Genomic DNA, 18,392 nt, shown 5'->3' on the forward strand with positions numbered 1-18,392 from the left:
AGGCTGCTCACAGAGACCAATGTCATTGCCAATGACTGGTTTGGGTGTGGGACATTTTTCTTGGTTGTGAGTCAGAAGAAAAGTCTCCCCACGTTTATAGAGTCATATTGGAAGAAACAGCATCTGGAAAAAAAAAAAAAAAACTTGACATCACAGTACCTGCATGTCAAGCCCAAATGGTAACAACATCCTGGTGGCCAGCAGGGACATGAGTTAGCCCATCCCCGCATCTGTGCTCCCTCCTGCTTCTCAGGTGAGATGAGCAGGGCCATCTTGATTCAGCGAGCCGGGTAGGGGGGTTTCTACTTCTCTCAGGGCAGAGCAACCCAATGCCTGCACGGCGGAGGTCGTGCTGCCTGGTGGCAAGTAAAGCCAACCACCGGCGGGGTTTCAGGACTGCCTGACAACTGGCCTCACTCACTCACAGATGGAGGAAGGGACTAACATCTACTGAGCATCTCCTGGATGCCAACGGGCTCTGGTCTCTTACTCTCATTCATTCTTTTAACTACCCTGAGTGGTTGCTGTCTCCACTTTGGAGATGAGGACAGTCAGAATAGTGAGACAACTGTCCAAAGTCCCCTGGAGGGGCTGCAGAGCCTGGGTTCCAGCCAGCTGGGCCTGATTCCCACTAAATGCCTCTGCTTCCCTAGGAGACCGTGAGAGCAGAGAATCGGAAGCGCAGAGAACTCAAGGACCCGTCCAGCAGATGCCAAGTCATGGCGCAGAGGGGGAGCGAAGGGCCAAGGGATTGAGCGTAAGTAAGGCAAGCACGGGACTTCAAGGAACTCCTGACCGGGACCCGGTGCAGCACTAGCTGAAGACCAGGACCAGCCAGAGCCAGAAGATGATGTCCTCAGGACTCCCTGGGCTCACAGAGCCCCACGGGATCGGATAGCGACCTCTTCACGTGAAGCCGTGGATCGCAGTCACCACAGGTTGGGAGAGCTGGGACCTGGAGACCATCCAGGCTGGTCCCCAGCCCATGACAGACAGAGAGAACGAGGCTTCAGAGAGCCCAAGGATGCGACTGGGTAATGAGGAGGGATGTGAACCTACACAGGAGGGTCTAAGTGTGTGAGAGGAAGGGAAAGACCAAGGAACCAGCCATCGGACCGAGCTCTCTGCAGTGGAGAACGATCAGGAAGCACGAGCACTGGGGTTTGGTAGGTCTGGGGTGCCAACTGCTCATTATTTGTTGGTTTAGGAAAGCTAGACGACACATACATTTAGCAAAGTCTGGCTCCCAAAATTCAGAGACATTTGCATGCATTCTTGGCTCTAGCAAGCCATGTGGACTTATATTTAAAATGAAATAATGAGCATTCTTCCATTCCCAGACCGTATAGATCAGCCGGCAATGACAACATATGTCTAAAGAGAGCCTTCCTTTAACAGCTCCCAGGTATGCGTCCCCTGTCTCCAATGCTCGTGTGGGCAGTGTTTGCAGGACGAGCGTCTCAGCTGGAAATATGGTCCTACACTCAGCAAACAAGTGAGGGTATCTGGTTTGTTCTGCTTGTTTTGGGAGTAGGTGGGAAGGAATGATTCACTGGTGTCCCTACCTGTCATTCGAAGGGAGCTGCAGTAATAATCGTTCTAGTGAGAGCTGGCACTTCCCAGCTGTTCCAGGTGTTTTATACTGACTGCGTAGTGTTAAGCCACACAACAGCACTTTTGTTAACCAGGATGCAACAGGAAGTTACTAAGAGGGCTAAAAGCTATCAACATCAGGGAGGAAGGGAAGGGACAGAAGCAGGGAAGGGATGGGCTTTGTTTACAGAACCAACAGTTCCATCGAGGAGATGCTCAACTAGGTGTCTCACCCAAGAGCCCCTTGCCAGATGTGTCTTGCCTGACACCCCCTTATGTGAGCCTCCTTGAGCTGGACTGGGAGCTGAGTACCTACGCAGATGCCCCCAAGTGGTCCTGGTCACCTTTAGTTCATTATTAATACTAGGAGCCCCTCCCATGGGCAGAGTTTTCCGCCATTTTGGGGGGGGGACCATCCGATGTAAAGGCACTAGCATGTTGAAACACTAGGCATGCGCAATTGAGCCAGAAGTGCCTAGTGTGCTCCCTGCCCTTGCCCTCAATACATGGACTAAAAGCTTCCTGTTGGAACCCCTCAGGGAGACTGTGTATAGCGTGCACACACGGTCTCCTTACTTGGAACAGGTTAATACCAAGTTCTTTGCTTTCAACAAAGGTTGTGTTCAGTTTGATGGACTACAAGCAGCGAAACCCTTGAGTTCGGTTATACTTCCAGGTGGGTGTTATTATTCCCACTAATGGATGAAGAAACCCAGTGACAAGGACTTGTCAAGTCTGCCAGGCTGGTAAAGGGCAGAGCTCCAAGATGGCAACCCAGATCTGACCCCATCCTATTGAAAAGAAAAGCTACAGACTCTCTGTAGAGTCACTTGCCTGCAGCATGGCAAACCAAGACTTAAGTCTCGGCTTCTCCAGGACTGGAACTTGAAGCCAATCAATCTGGAATTAGCTGGTCAGCTCCGATGAGGTAATCTCGTCACGTGCGCCCTCTCTACTCCCCCTCCCCCCACACCACTCCCAAAGGAAGATGAGGTAATCTACCTAATGAGACCCCTTGTCCTCCCCTGCTCCCCCCACCAAGGGAAGGTGACCTGGCCTGAAACAATCCTTTCTTTCCTTTTGCTAACCCTTCTGGCCTGGCCCCCCTCCTTGTAAAATCCCGTCCCTTTGTACATCTCCTCGCACTGCCCCCCCGACTTTGCTTCATGGGGCACTGCTCAATTCACGAATCGCTTAATAAAGCCAATTAGATCTTCAGATTTACTCAGCTGAGTTTTGTTTTTTTAACAGTCCCAAGGTCAGTCTTGTCCTACACCACCTGCCCGGCCAGAGGCGGGGTCCCGGGTAGAACTGGGGTTGCAGTTGACGCTGGCTAGAAAGCCTGGCACAGAACATGCCCCCGCGCCCCCCACCCCAGCCGCCCTGGGGTCTAGCACTTCCTCAATCACCCCTCTTCAGCTATTTCCCCAGAAGCTGCTTGAAAGCTGCACTGTGTAAGCCCGCTGACAACTCAACTTTTAACCAGTTTGAGGGCTACCCCCACGGAGAAGAGGGGGCTTCTGGAATAAAAGAGGAGTCAGAAGAAGGGATGACTGACTAGTAGTGGAGTTCCCTTGTAGATTTCCTCATGGAAGCCTTCTTGTCGGTCATTTACCATCCCGGCCGAGGTCCGTACACACCACACTCACTGAAACGATCCATTATTGACCCATGAGGGTGTTTATGTTGATACGATGATTGTCATAAATGGCTGAATTTCCCAGGAGTATTTCATGATTAACACAGTTTAGGGAGAGACATATTAAAGATGAGCCATAAATAATATCAATCCCATTACATATTTCCTACAGCTTTACCCATGAACCACAATAGAAGCAGCAAATAATTACATCAGGGTCCTTACTAACATATAGTGAAACCAGATTTTTAGGAATATATAATGCTTAAAAAAGTATCACATGAAGATGAATTTTCTGGTGTTAATGGCATCAGCCAGGGAAATTCAGACAAACATTTTGTGGATTCCTGGCTATTTTTTATTTTGAAATGTATGAAAATCTCAGAGGAGTTCAAAAAGGAAAGAAAATTTGTCACATTTCAAACCAACATATTGAATCGAGTAAATTGAATCATGATTCTCAGGCTGCCTGTGTAACTGACAGGCTCAAATGCATTTTTAAAAGGGGTCTGATTCCAACCCCCCGAAAGCCGCAGCATCTCCCCGCTCCCTGGCTGTGGGCGATGATGTCTAACCATAATCAGCAAAGAGGGACAAGACTATGGGCTCTTCTTCCAAACACATGTAGTAGCTTCTGTGGCTAAATTACTCACTACTTAAATATACATCGCTCTGAGTTTTCCCGGTTATTTTTTAGCATGCTGCTCTCGACTGGCACTTAAAAATGCAGAAGTTTTCTCCTTCTAAAGAGAGCCTTTGCTTTAGTCTTAGACAAAAGCAGAAAGGGAAGGCGTACCACTAGGGATCTAAAGTTAATACAAAAGCGATTAATATTCCAAGACTTCTGTTGGTGTCATTCACCCAAAGAGACGCCAGGCGAGGCAGTGCAAGTCGTCTGCATACAAGCTTTCACACGGGCTTGTTACAGGATCTACTCGTCAGCCAGCTTTGGCGCGAGAGCACAGACGACAAGATGTGGCGCACTCCGCTTCCTGTACCTCTGCTAACAATGACTCCGGACGCGGGGGCGGGGCGCGGGATTTGAAAAGATCTCCATTACCTTTGCTCCTATTTGGGTCTCAAGTTCTTTCACTGTCCGACTGTGACTCACTTCATTCTCACCTCCTCTTAAAAAGAAAGAGAGAAACTTTGCATTATTATGTTTTAACTAAATAAATGCTTGCATAGGACATGCAGAGATCAAAATGATAAGGCTTTCTAAATTATGTATTTTCTAATGCAAGGTATTTCTTAGGCACCGCTGTTCGCTGGCAGAGGGGGCTTGGGCCAAGCCCTTAGCTTCTCCATGCCTCCGTTTCCACATCCATAAAATAAAACACGACGACATTTATTCCTTCTCCCAGGGTACCGTGGGAACGGAGTAATTACAGCTGACACTTGATGAGCATTTCCTATGGTGAGCCCCGGCGAGCCCCGTCTGGGTTCATCCTCATAACAACTGTGTGGGTCAAGGGCCATCATTGCAGACAAGGAGACAGGGAGACAAAGGTCACGGGTGGCGAACTGGAGGTGCGGGTCATGGCCCCACCTTCAGCCCCCCTGCTGCTGCACTTTGCTCTGACCTCTGAGGGGTTCCCAGTCCACTGGGGAGGAAGCAAGCTAAGCCACTCCATAAAGGACTTGATGGTGGAGGCACGCACCATCCCCTTGGCTCTGCCTACGTTTTTTTAGATTTTATTTATTTATGAGAAAGAGAGAGAGAGAGAACACGAGCAGGGGGAGGGGCAGAGGGAGAGAAGATCTCTCAAGCTGACTCTGCACTGAGCATGGTGCCCTACATGGGGCTCGATCTCACGACCAAGAGATCATGACCCGAGCCAAAATCAAGAGTCCGATGTTCAACCAACAGGGCCACTCAGGTGCCCCTGGGGCCATCTGCTTTAATTAACTATTTTTTATTTGGGGTTATCCATACATCTGTAAACTGCTTCCAAGCCCCTCTTTGGAAAGAGCCAGGAAAGACCCACCAGGTGAGGAGCCAGGAGCGACCCAATGGAAGGAAAAGCTCTCTGGACAAAGCAAAGGGAGCACACAGGGGCCAGAGCTCAGCACATGCCAGCCTTGCTGCTGTCAATCGGCCGGGGAGACCAGAGCCCGCCCAGCAGGGCAGGGGTGGGGGAGAGTTCAGAGATGGAGTGGACACCATTCCTTGGTGCTGTGACCATGATAAGGAATCTTTCTACAGGGGCAACGGGAAGCCATCGGGGCATTTTAAGCAGAAATGAACTACGTTTTACATAGGAGGAAACTGAGGCTCAGAGGGTTAAGTGTCCAAGTCCAAGGTGGAAACTCACCAGGAATCCAGCCTTATGACGCTGTTTTAAATGCAGTAATTTTTGTTTTAATTATGTATTGACTAGACGCATGACACTTTTTAGCAATAAAATTTAAAGAACAGAAATCGGAAAAGGCCTGTGTGGCTGCCATCAGTTGAAGAGACAGCAGCTTGGGTCCAGAGCCTGGTGGCCTCGCTCCCCATCTCACCCTCCCGTCCCTCCGCAGCCCCAGGAAAACGCTCTGCCCAAGCGCGCGCGGGGCCCCTTCCCTTCACCACGGTCTCCCCTGACTCCATCTCAGCGCGTCCTTCAGGAGACACAGCCCATCATCGGGTAGTAACTCAGCCACAACAGCTTCTTGAGATGAGTATTCTTTGGAATGGTATGTCTTTGAGCCCTTCCACTTCAACCTGTCTATAAACTCGTAGATTCTATAAACTTATGTGTAGTTTCTTCTCTTCGTGGATTTTACTCTCTCTTATCGAATCACGCAGTCTGTGCCTTTTAAGTGGAACCTTTATTACAATTACCGATATACTTGGGATTTTTATTTATTCTGCCTATTCTGCGGCTTCTTGCCTTCCTTTCCGTCAGTCCCGTTTTTACGACTCCTTTTGTCTGCCTCTGTAAGTTGGGAATCAGTCATTCCATTTTTAATCTTATGACAGCTGCTCTAGAAATGATAACCTGTGTATTTTTCTATTTTTTTAGGGTTTTATTTATTTGATAGAGAGAAATAGCAAGAGAGGGAACACAAGCACAGGGAGCAGGAGAGGGAGAAGCAGGCTCCCCACTGAGCAGGGAGCCCGATGTGGGGCTCGATCCCAGGACCCCAGGATCATGACTTGAGCGAAAGGCAGCCACTTAACGACTGAGCCACCCAGATGCCCCTAACTTGCATATTTTTCAAAGTCTAAAGTTAATCAAAAATTTCAATCTTCCTTCTGGTCAAAGTGACGACTCTAGACCATTCCATTCTGGTCCCTCCTCTCAGCATATATATTGCTACTATCATGTATTTTAATTCTATCCTATCTTTAAATTCCCAAAGTCGTCATTATTCCTAGTCCTTCGTGCTTCCCGAGGTCAGCGGGCGTGTTAGGATCTAACCCCACATCTCTGCCCTCTTGTTGCCCGCATCGCGTCTTACTGTCCATCCCGAAGCGTTTTCCTTCCACCGAAAGTATCACACGCACAGACACAAGTAAGAGGCATGCTTTGCAGGATGAAGAAAGAGAGGATCTGGCTGAAAGGCGACCTTGAACATGGCAGGCAAAGGTGCCACAAGTCTCTCCTTGTCCCCACAGCCTGACATCAGTGCTTGAGCCTGTACTATGGCGAGAAGAGGGAAAGGTTCCCGGCGTTCCCACAGGAAGAGATCTCAGTCTTACCAACTCTAGGCTGGCAAATACCATTCCCAGTGTGTGGGAGAGACCGTCCCATGCTCTCACACCTGGAACATCAGCCTTGGCCCAAGGGTCAGTCCTAAGTGAACCCAGCGCGTCCCCTCACTGCCTTTACTGCTCTCTGTGATGCTGAGGTCGATGCCAAAGATTTGCAGTCTCTCTGTGACATGTCTACACGGGGGTTTCTGTCCATCCGTCTGGCTTAAGATCCCTTCAAATATTGGTTCCTCCCTATCCTTTTCCCTAAATATCTGGAAACCCCATAAGAAACCCCCTTCTCTCCCCTCCATGTCTCTTAGACCCGTCCTCCATATTCGATCTCTCTGTCCTCCCGTGTGGCTTTCCGGATCACAGCTTCGGACCTACTTTCCACTCCACTAATGCTCCTTTCAGCTGCACTTCATCCACACTCTCCACCCGGCCACTGGATTTTATCGCCACAATGATCCTATCTTTCGCTACCAGAAGTTCTGTTCTGTACTTCTTTGAATCTTTTTTTTTTCTTTTTGCCTCTTATTTCGTGTTTATACAAGGCATCCGTGCTTACCTTTCTCTGAGCACACTACCACGGTTTCAGATTCTAGATCTGATGGCTGTGGGATTCATGTATTTGGATATCTGTACTGGATACAGGCCCTCTGGAGCTCTATTGGTTTGCAGGTTTGCAGGTTTGCTCTATTGGTTTGCTCTATTGGTTTGTCTCATCATATGTTTTCAGTGATTCGTGTGTGTGGCCTGATACTACTTGGCACTTGTCTGTGGAAACTCTGTGAGGGCTGGGTCGCAAACACAGTCCTTCTGTGAGGGCTGGGTCGCAAACACAGTCCTGTACAGGTCATACCCAGCCCTGCACCAGTTTGTTTTGTTTTTTAAAGATTTTATTTATTTGACACACAGAGATCACAAGTAGACAGAGAGGCAGGCAGAGAGAGAGAAGGGGAAGCAGTCTCCCCGCTGAGCAGAGAGCCCGACGTGGGACTTGATCCCAGGACTGCAGGATCATGACCTGAGCTGAAGGCAGAGGCTTTAACCCACTGAGCCACCCAGGCGCCCCCCTGCACCAGTTTTAAGCAAACTCCTAGCCCAAGACTTTTCAGGCCATACAGGTAGCACTGTTTCGGGCAGACTTGGGTAAATACTGACTTACAATTACAATTTTGTCCTCTAGTCACCCAACACCAGCATGAAAATAGGTGACAATACGTAGGTTCCCTTGTGCCATTTAGGGAGGCAGATTTATATTTGTAACCTATCCTCATATGAGGGTTTAGATGTCACAGTTTTATATATACTAGTCTTCTATTAGTTCCCCCCACCTGGGGCAGGCCTCTAGATTTTTTTTTTTAAGATTTTATTTATTTATTTGACAGAAAGAGATCACAAGTAGGCAGAAAGGCAGGCAGAGAGTGGGGGGGGAAGCAGGCTCCCTGCTGAGCAGAGAGCCCAATGCAGAACTCGATCCCAGGACCCGGGGATGGTGACCTGAGCCAAAAGCAGAGGCTTTTTTTTTTTTTTTTAAAGATTTTATTTATTTATTTGACAGAGAGAAATTACAAGTACACTGAGAGGCAGGCAGAGAGAGAGAAGGAAGCAGGCTCCCTGCCGAGCAGAGAGCCCGATGCGGGACTCGATCCCAGGACCCTGAGATCATGACCTGAGCTGAAGGCAGCGGCTTAACCCACTGAGCCACCCAGGCGCCCAAAAGCAGAGGCTTTAACCTACTGAGCCACCCAGGTGCCCCCAGGCCTCTAGATTTTGTCCCCTGTCCCCTTTACTCCAAACAGCCAGCCAAACTGAAACACAAATTCACAGGATTTAGCTAATACTCTCAAGGCAAAAGCTGGCTGGATAGAATGCTCCCTTCTCCTGATTCTATCTCCTAAAGTAGGGGAGTACCTACTTTCTTGCCAGCTCACTGGTGAAGGAAAATGTATGTATACATTTTACCTTTTATCGGTTATTTTAGTTGTTTCCAGTGGCAGAGCTGTTTGTGCACAGAGCCTACCGTATCACCCGGAGGAACAGTGTCCGCTCACTACAATGCATCGTCTCCAGCAGTAAAGAAAATTCAGCCCTGTGATCTAAGTCAGTTATGAGCTGAATCTTTCAAATTTAGTTAAAATATTTAGCCTCTTATAGTTAAGGAAGTAACTTGTGCATCTCAAATTAACTATTAGACTAATGTTTCACAATTAAGGTACCGAAAACACACACACACACACACACACACACACACACACACAAGACTACTCCTGCTTTCAGTTTTTCTAATTGTTTAGCTTTTTCAATAAAGAATATTCAAATTAGGCTACTGTCCACCCCAAAAGCTTATCACAAATGGGGATTATTTTAGGTTAAGGGTGCAAATATACAGTTTATAAAACAACTAGTCATTCTTTCAAATAAACCTGGAGATTATCTCGGCCGACCACTTCCAGGTCATTAACTAATCGGAGCACAGAGAAGTCCCTGACCACTGGACCAAGGAGGACATGTACTTTGTCATTCTCACTGGAGCCGCCATACTGATTCATTGATCCTTTTTTTTTTCTTTTAATTGTGGTTAAAAAACAAAAACCTACCCAGGTAACATAAAATTCACCATTTAATTGTCGTTAAGTGTGCAGTTCAGTAGTGTTACGTGTATTCACACTGTTGTACAACACCTCTCCTCCAAAACTTTCTCATCTTACAAAACTGAAACTTAAGTCCGCTGAACGAGTCCCCGTTGCCCCTCCCCCCGGCTGCACGACTTCTCACACCTACACTGGGACCGCAACAGACTCAGTCATGAGAGCTCTCGTCCCCAAATCTGCTAGTTTCTCAGGGTCTAATTTAACTCTTAAAACTGTTTGAACAGTTCCTGAGAAAATGAGGTTATTCATTTAGAGTCCAATAATCTAAGTGAATAACTTTTCACTAATATGGTCTTTCCTAAATCAGACACTAGAATCAGAGACCTTTCCGGTGAGAGAGCCGTGACAGCTCATACTCTAACACTCTCCATTTTCAGCTTATAAACCAAATGAGCCCCATGCATACCTTACAGTTATGGCATAACAAAGGAGCTCAAACAAAAGTCTCTTTAAAAAATATGTCATTTCTGGGGGCGCCTGGGTGACTCAGTGGATTAAAGCCTCTGCCTTCGGCTCGGGTCATGGTCCCAGGGTCCTGGGATCCAGCCCCGCATCAGGCTCTCTGCTCATCAGGGAGCCTGCTTCCCCCTCCTTCTCTCTCTACCTGCCTCTCTGCCTACTTGTGATCTCTGTCTGTCAAATAAATAAATAAAATCTTTAAAAAAAAAAGAACTATTGAAAAAAAAGTCATTTCTGGGGTGCCTGGGTGGCGCAATCAGCTGAGTGTCCTACTCCTGGTTTTAGCTCAGGTCGTGATCTCAGGGTCCTCAGATGGAGCCCCACGTCAGGCCCCCTGCTCGGTGTGGACTCTGCTTGAGAGTCCCCCCTCCCTCTACCCCTCCCATTCATGTGTGCACTCGCTGCCTCTAAAATAAATAAATAAATAAAGCTTTTAAAAAGCATTTCCTTTCTAGCTGCTAAAATATGATCACTTTCCAATGAAAGCCACTAAAAATGAAATAAAAATGAATAAATTTAAATTCTGCATCTTAATATTTTCTTTAAAATTAAAATTTATTTATTTATTTATTTGTTTATTTATTATTTACTTGTCATTATTTATTATTTCCAAATCCAAAATACACTGCATATAAAATATGTTAATCTGGTTTTCAATACAATATTCTTTCTTTTATCTGAAATAGAGGTTAAAAGTCTTCTTTAAACAACCTTTTGACTGAGGATTAACTACATTAAATTCTATATGGACGATTCTACCAATGCCTCTTCCATATATATCTGCTGACATGATTAGCTGTCCTGACCTTACGTCCTCTCTCATCATTCCAAATTTCACATTTTCATATGAGAAAAGAAAAACCACTTACTTCTTTATAACATTTATATTTAGGTCCATGTCACCAAACCGGGACAGGAATTCAAGATACGGGATGGCACCAGAGCTGGTGAGGGGGACCTACATTCAAACAAGAAGACAGATGGCCAGTTAGAGGGTTCAGATCCCAGCAGCAGACAGCACGGGAGCTTTCGTTATGGAAGGTAGGATACTGTTAGTGGGATGGGCCTTCTAGGAAACACAACTGCTTCACCCAGGTGTCTGAGCTGACACATGTCCCTAGTAAACCAGCTACAAGCAGCCTAAATGCCAAAATGCCAGTCTGTGCTCAATTAAAAGTCAACCAGTTGTCTATAAAATTATCTGAAATCTAGTTCAATCAAAAAAAAAAGTTAATGAGTAGAAATATATTCTTTTTTTAAGATTATTTCTTTATTTATTTGAGAGAAAAGGAGAGAAAACCAATGGAGGGGCAGGGAGAGAGGGAGAAGCAGAACCCTGGAGGAGATGAGCAGAAGCCTGACGTGGGGCTTGATCCCAGGACCCCGGATCATGACCTGAGCCAAAGGCAGACACGCTCAACTAACTGAGCCACCCAAGTGCCCCTGAAATATAGTCACATATATTAGAATGTATTTTTCCCCAAGAGGCTGATGCCACAACACAATTTTATCCTCTGAATGTCATATGAACTTTCTGTAGAAAAAAGCCATTTTCAAATTGAAAAATTCTATAAAGGACATTACAGGGTCCACTGGGTCCATACAGACCATAGGTAAAATAAAAGAACTGTTGCACTATTTAATTTACTAATGTTGATAACTGTACTGTGATTATGCAAGAGAATAGTTCTTATGCTTAGGGAATATGCAGTTAAGTACGTAGAAGTGACTAACCATAATATAAGCAATTTCCTCTCAAGTAGTTCAGAAAAGAAATTATGTATACACTGTACATATCTTGTCAACTGTTTGCAATTTCCGCACATACCACACGTAGATAACAAAAGAACACAGAAGTAAAATGAGGTTGAATGTTCATAACCAGCAAATCTGGGTTAAGTATATACGGGTATTGTTTGTACCATATGGGTACTAATTATACTATCCTTATTCTTTTAAATTTTCTGGAGGTTTGAAATTACTTCTTTTTTTTTTTTTTTTTTTTAGATTCCTTTACTTGTTTTAGAGAGAGCATGAGCAGGAGGGGCAGAGGGAGAGAGAAAGAGAATCTCAAGCAGACTCCACCCTGGGAGTGGAACCTGTCACGGGGCTTGATCTCATGACTCTGAGATCAGGACCTGAGCCGAAGCCAAGAGTAGGACGCTTAACCAACGGGGCCACCCAGGCTCCCCTGAAATTACTTCTAAATAAAAAGTCAGAATTTTTAAAAAGTGAAAATAATTACTTCCCCCCAAAAGGGTTATGAAACTAAAGTTAAAATACAGAATCAATACAGATATATTTTATTAAGCTTCATATGCAAATATGCAAAGTACCATTTCCCACACTGCTGAATGGCTCCCATGTCCATACAATCAAGTGCAATGTTCACTTAGCCCTTACAATTCCAGCCTCAATGCAGGGCATGGTTATCTCAGTCTTCCCCAAAGGACAAGCTTCTTTTTACTATTTAAAATACATATAACCGGGAAATGGGACTAGAGAGACAGCGGCTCACAGGGTGGGCTTTCACGAACCACGTCCTGGAAAGAACATCCATGATTTCCATTTCGGATAGGGTGTTTTGTAGTAGATGTAATTTTGGGTAGGCACCTCCCAGTTTCCCTAGCCTTACAGCAGAAGGGCAAGAACAGGGTACATGTGCTGCTCCGAGACCGGAGGCCCTCATCGTTTTGGTAGTAAGACTTCACAAGGAGGGGAAGAAACGCACATTCTGAGTATTCGGAGTATGACCCCATACTCAGGAGATGGCCACAAGCACTACTGCTGGTATTTTTCCACGCGTTAACTCATCTGGCCCCAAAACCAGATCCTGAGGGTGAGGTCACTGCCACCTTTTATGGAGCAGAGGTGTGACCTCCCTGCGTGCCATTCCCATCAAATGCCTCCAGAGCACACCTCCCTCCCCCTATACTAATCACTCTGCCTCCAAAGAGAGAGAGAGAGAGAGAGAGAGAGAGAGAAAGCCCATCAACTTATTGACCATGTTGTCACATTTCACATCATTACTTATCGTTTAACGAAAATTCTAATGAGGCAGATACATTTTTGCAAAGTCCAGTCTCCAAAGCTAAGCCCCTAAATAACCCAAGAATCTAGTCTAAAAGGAGAGGCTCTGCTAAGAACTCGTGTCTTCAATACTTGTGATTCTGGCAAAGCTGTTTAAGAATCATAACCCACTTTGGCTCAGTGGGTTAAGCCTCTGCCTTCTGCTCGGGTCATGATCTTGGGGGTCCTGGGACTGAGCCCTATGTCGGGCTCTCTGCTCAGCAGGGAGCCTGCTTCCTCTCTCTTTCTGCCTGCCTCTCTGCCTACTTGTAATCTGTCAAATAAATAAATAAAAATCTTTAAAAAAATCATAACTGTCCAAAGAGAAATCACTAAAAGCAAATTCTGAGACTGGGGTGGAGGGGGCCAGTGTTTAAATCTGCATCCATCGTGTTGACAAGTGTCTTCAAAGACATCTCTTTCCCCAGCCCAGCACAACCACGGGGACCAGAACAGAACTCTGCTTTTCTTCTCTGGAATCTCTTTGCCAATTCAGCTCCTTTTATAAAATTTTTATTAACATTCAGAGGCCGAAGCCACATTTTTTTAAAAATTCACGTTACCATGAATGGAAACTAAGGTATGGGGTGGATTACAAGTGATGCCACATCATTTGCGCCCTGATCAATCATCAAAACACTCTGACATTCAAGCATTTTTGACATGGTTCTTAAAATAAAATTAAAGCTAAAGTGAATTCACTATAATTGGAAAGTTCTTTTCTAATTTAAAGTGTGAAATTCCCATGAAGTGTTTTACCAGTTTTATAGGTTTCCAATTAGGCTTATGTACACTATTGGAAAGGAATTTGTTGGTAAAAGATCTAGAAGTCACACACAGACACTGTGAACTCCAGCTACTGGAAAGAGAAACCCTGCCTTTCATTCCTGTGAACTCAGCCTCCTGAAAATGCACCACATTCCAGCCTCCAGGTTCTAGAAAATTCACGCTTATTATTTCAGACTACTAGGACCTGTTTTTTAAAATCTTTGAGGCTCTACAGTTCTCAGTGACTTCTTTTAAAAACAGATGTAGCTTTTAAAAACGGATACACATTTCACATTTTCTGTACTTTTCCTCTTCCTGCATAGTTGATTAGCTTGGGAAGATTGTCAAAATTTTAAATTAACATTAGATCATGAATATAGGGAGACATTAGCAGGAAAAATATCTTAACTCTCCATTTGGTATAAATAAAGTATCAGTTAAATCAAGCTTATGAGGAAACTGATGCAATGTTTGCAAGGACAAATGTTCTTTAAAAGCAAGAGAACATTACCAGTTGCACTCATCATCAGGGACATGCAAATCAAAACCACAGTGAGGTATCACCTCACACCTGTCAGAATGGCTAAAATCAACACAAGAAACAACAGGTGTTGGCGAAGATGTGGAGAAAGCGGGAACCTTTGTGCACTGTTGGTGGGAATCCAAACTGATGCAGCCACTGTGGAAAACAGTGAGGAGGTTCCCCAAAAAGCTAAAAATAGAACTATCTCATGACCCAGAAATTGCACGACTAGGTATTTACCCAAGGGATACAAAAATACTTATTTTAAGGGATAGATGTGCTCTGATGTTTATAGCAGCATTACCTGTCAAATTATGGAAATTAAGTATCCAGGGGTTGACGAATGGATAAAGATGTGGTATGTATATATATACATACACACACACACACACACACGATGTACTAGTACTCAGCCATCAAAAAAAAGAATGAAATCTTGCCCTTTGTACCAACATGGATGGAGCTAGAAAGTATTACTCTGAGTGAAATAAGTCAATCAGAGAAAGACAAACACCATATGATTTCACTCCTATGTGGAATTTAAGGAACAAAACAAAGAAGCAATGGAGGCAGGGTGGGGAGAGACAAACCAAGAAACCAACTCTTAACTCTAAAGAACAAACTGATGGCTACTAGAGGGCAGGTGGGTGAGGGATGGGATGGGGGAAACAGGTGACGGGGATTAAAGGGAGCACTTGTGATGAGCAGCGGGTGTTGTGTGTCAGTGCTGAATCACTAAATTGCACACCTGGAACTAATACTATGCTGTATGTTAACCATTTGAAATTTAAATAAAAACTCAGAGAGAATATTACCTACCATAGGACACAACAATTTCCACTCCTAGGTGTGTACCTTAGAGAAATGAAAACCCCTGTCCACACAAAAACTTGTACATGAATTTTCATAGCAACATTATTCACAAAAGTCAAAAAGGAGAAACAACCCAGAGGTCCATCAACACCAAAGGTGTTGATAAAAACACCAAAGGCGGTCTAGGCATGTAACGGAATGTGATTCAGCCATGAAAAGGAAGGAAGCACTGATTTATGCTACAACATAGATGAACTTTGAACACACAATGCTAAGTGAGAGAAGCCAGACCCAAAAGACTATGTATTTTAGTATTCCATTATATGAAATGTCAAGAAGAGGCAGATCTATTGTGGCAGAAAGTCTATTCATGGTTATCAGGGACTAGGGGCACGGGAAATGGGAGTGACTATTAACAAGTGTGGGGTTTCTTTTGGGGGGTGATGAAAATGTTCTGGACATAGAGATGGTTTCCCAACCCAGAATGTATAAAAACCAATAACTTATACATTTTGAAATGAATTTTATTATGTAAAATTATGTCTTAACAAAATTTCTAATAAAAATATAGCTACAGTAAAAAAAGTAACATGTGAAATCATTAATATGTATTATTTGTGAAATTTTTAAAGTGAAGAAATGGGAAACCTTTTTGAAAAAGGAGAAAAGCTCTTCCCCTTTATTTCCTCTTCCCTTCTTTCCTGTCCCCTAACAGATCCTAAAGTCTGACACGACAAAGGAAAACAGAGTCCGCCATGCTGGGGGGAGGCATGGGAGTCCAGAGTGGGATGGACCAAAGTCGGATGAAGACAGCAACCACATGGCGGGTAGAGCGCTGGGGATGGAAGATGATCACATACCAGGGAGACAGATCAAATAAGTAAATATATTAAGAATAATAGAAGCCAAGTTTCTCATTGTCTGAATAGATAATTACAAATATGAAAAGCAAGAAAATTGGAAAGAACCTTGAAGTACAGGATTAGAACTGGCAGTACTGATGTGAACTCACAGTTTTCAATACATGGAGAAGCTGATAGAGAAATGTAGACACAAATGTACATTTATATGGGGTGGGGACGTATCCCCTGGAACTCTGCCCAATGAGAGAGGCTTGGAATGCCATCCCAATGGCAATGGGCAGCCCCAGTGCCCAGATTCTGGACTCTGATTATCTTTCCATTGAAAGGAACCAGAGCTTTCTGGAGAAATGGCTGGTTTCAGGACCAAAGCAGGGAAAGAACAGATGAGTTTGGAATATCTTATATCAGAAAGCAAGGAAGTGCTCCAAGAATGAAGGGGGCATGTCAAAAGTACATGTAAACCAGCTTGAAGGGGCTCCTACTGGCCACATTAGAGACAATTTAAAAATCAAAATACATAATTAACACAACGGAGCATAACCACTTAATCAAATAGGTAATCTTGAGTCCCTCAAAACATAAAAATAACAAATGAATATTAAAAGCCTGGTAAGGAATGGGATATTTACATAGTTGCAAATTTTCTCCACAAGATGCTTATTAATTGTAAAGTGGGTAAACAGTGCCTTACCGGGAGAAAGCTTGACAGATCCCACCTTAATCAAATGGCCAAAGCCAACATGAGCTTTCATGGGACAAACTACGATTGTGTGCAACCCAAAGTGTTGCCATGAGAAGAATACAGCATTTCTGTGATCCTCCCGCCCAAGATGCAAGCCTGGACCCAATCATCCGATAAACATCAGAAACCATCAGATAAACTCAAGCAAGGGACATGCTACCCTCTGCAATCTTCAGAGTGGTAAGGTCAGGAAAGCTAAGGAAAGGCTGGGAACTGCTCTAGACTGAAGGGCACTTGGAGTTCATGTTCTGACCTGGATCATTACAAGACATGCATGGAATGACTGGCAAAACCAGGTTGGGTCCCAGGGCTGAGATGGTAGCAGTGAGTTCATATTAACATCCATGTTTTAATGGTCAGGCTGTAGTCATGTAGAACACGATCCTTGTCTGAGGGACACATACACTGAGATATTTGGTGTGATGGAGCCACTTTACTCCCAAATGTTTCAGGGAAAAAATTTGTTCTTCCCAACAAACCTCCAACCTCTCTGTAAATTTGTGGTTGCTTTTTAAAAATGATCAGCAGAAGCAGCTGTGGTAGAGACAGCTCATAACAGACCACTTCTACAGAAAACAACTCTAAATTCTGGTAAATACAAAATAATAATAACTATCTAAAGGCCCTGGAGAGTGAACAAAAACAGGAAGACTTTGGAGAAATTCAAAACACAGAAGAAGAGACGAGTATGGAGGGAGTTTCCTGTTCTTCATGGCTTTGAGCCTGAGAGGAAGCCAGTCACTCGCCAGCACAGAGCGGCTAAAATCCCAAAAGAAAACCTATCGTCTCTCTGGCCTGAAGAACTGGTACGCAGAACCCAAAGCAAGCATAGTTACTAAGGATGTGAATGAAATCTCCAATCAGAGAGACAGAGAAGGAGACCCACTTTCTGGGTATAAATTCTGTCCAAGTTTCCAGCAGATGCCCAAAGCAGGTGTATACAGGTTAGACTAAAAAAAGACCCACCTAGAGACAAAAGAGCCAATGAGATGCTAGCAACTGCTCACCACAGGTGAGGCAAGGTTTGCAGGTTAATTCGTGCTGAAGCAGAAGCGTCAACAGTCTTCAGAGGAATGTAACAGAATCTAGTCTCTGCAGTACTGAATTCGTAATGTTTAGCCCTGTACCGTCTAACATGCTGCCACAGCCACATGTGGTTGTCAAGCCCTTAAAGTGTGGCTAGGGCAAATAATGAACTGGATTTTTCTTTGGTCGTTGTTAATTAATTTACATTTTTAAATAAATTCAGCGATTGGAAAAGTTTTAAGTATGTTTGGAATGACTCAGTATGTCAATCTAGCATTTTAATTATACATATTTTATGAAATCTAAATAGACATCAAGTATTTCCACTGTGAGCCAAAGTCGACTGTAAATTATGCATCTGGTTTTGAAGACTTAGTACACAGAAAAGAACACAAGATAACTTATTGTCAATTTTTAATAGTGGTAACACGTTGAAATTGGGTAATAGTTTGGCTATATTGCTTAAATAAAATATTATTCAAATTAATTCTTTTTAATTTTCTTCATGTGGCTACTGGAAAATTTTAAGTTATAAATGTGAGTCACACTACACTTCTT

General features: G+C 44.3%; 1 protein-coding gene across 7 annotated transcripts in view; it reads right to left on the bottom strand.

Annotated features, from left to right (window-relative positions):
• EFCAB6 (EF-hand calcium binding domain 6) overlaps positions 1–18,392 on the bottom strand; it is a 219,775-nt gene that overhangs the window by 173,622 nt on the left and 27,761 nt on the right. For 4 of the 7 annotated variants that reach the window (XM_059187202.1, XM_059187199.1, XM_059187200.1 and 1 more), the window contains 2 exons: positions 10,900–10,988; positions 4,293–4,359 (listed from right to left, as the gene is read on the bottom strand). In XM_059187202.1, coding sequence (XP_059043185.1) covers positions 4,293–4,359; positions 10,900–10,928 — 96 coding nt within the window. In that variant the 5' untranslated portion in view covers positions 10,929–10,988. Of the gene's footprint in view, positions 1–4,292; positions 4,360–10,899; positions 10,989–18,392 lie in introns of those variants that run through there. The other 3 variants (XM_059187204.1, XM_059187201.1, XM_059187205.1) reach the window with 2 other exon arrangements.

Source organism: Mustela lutreola, chromosome 8 (genome assembly GCF_030435805.1).
Source record: "Mustela lutreola isolate mMusLut2 chromosome 8, mMusLut2.pri, whole genome shotgun sequence".
NCBI lineage: Eukaryota > Metazoa > Chordata > Mammalia > Carnivora > Mustelidae > Mustela > Mustela lutreola.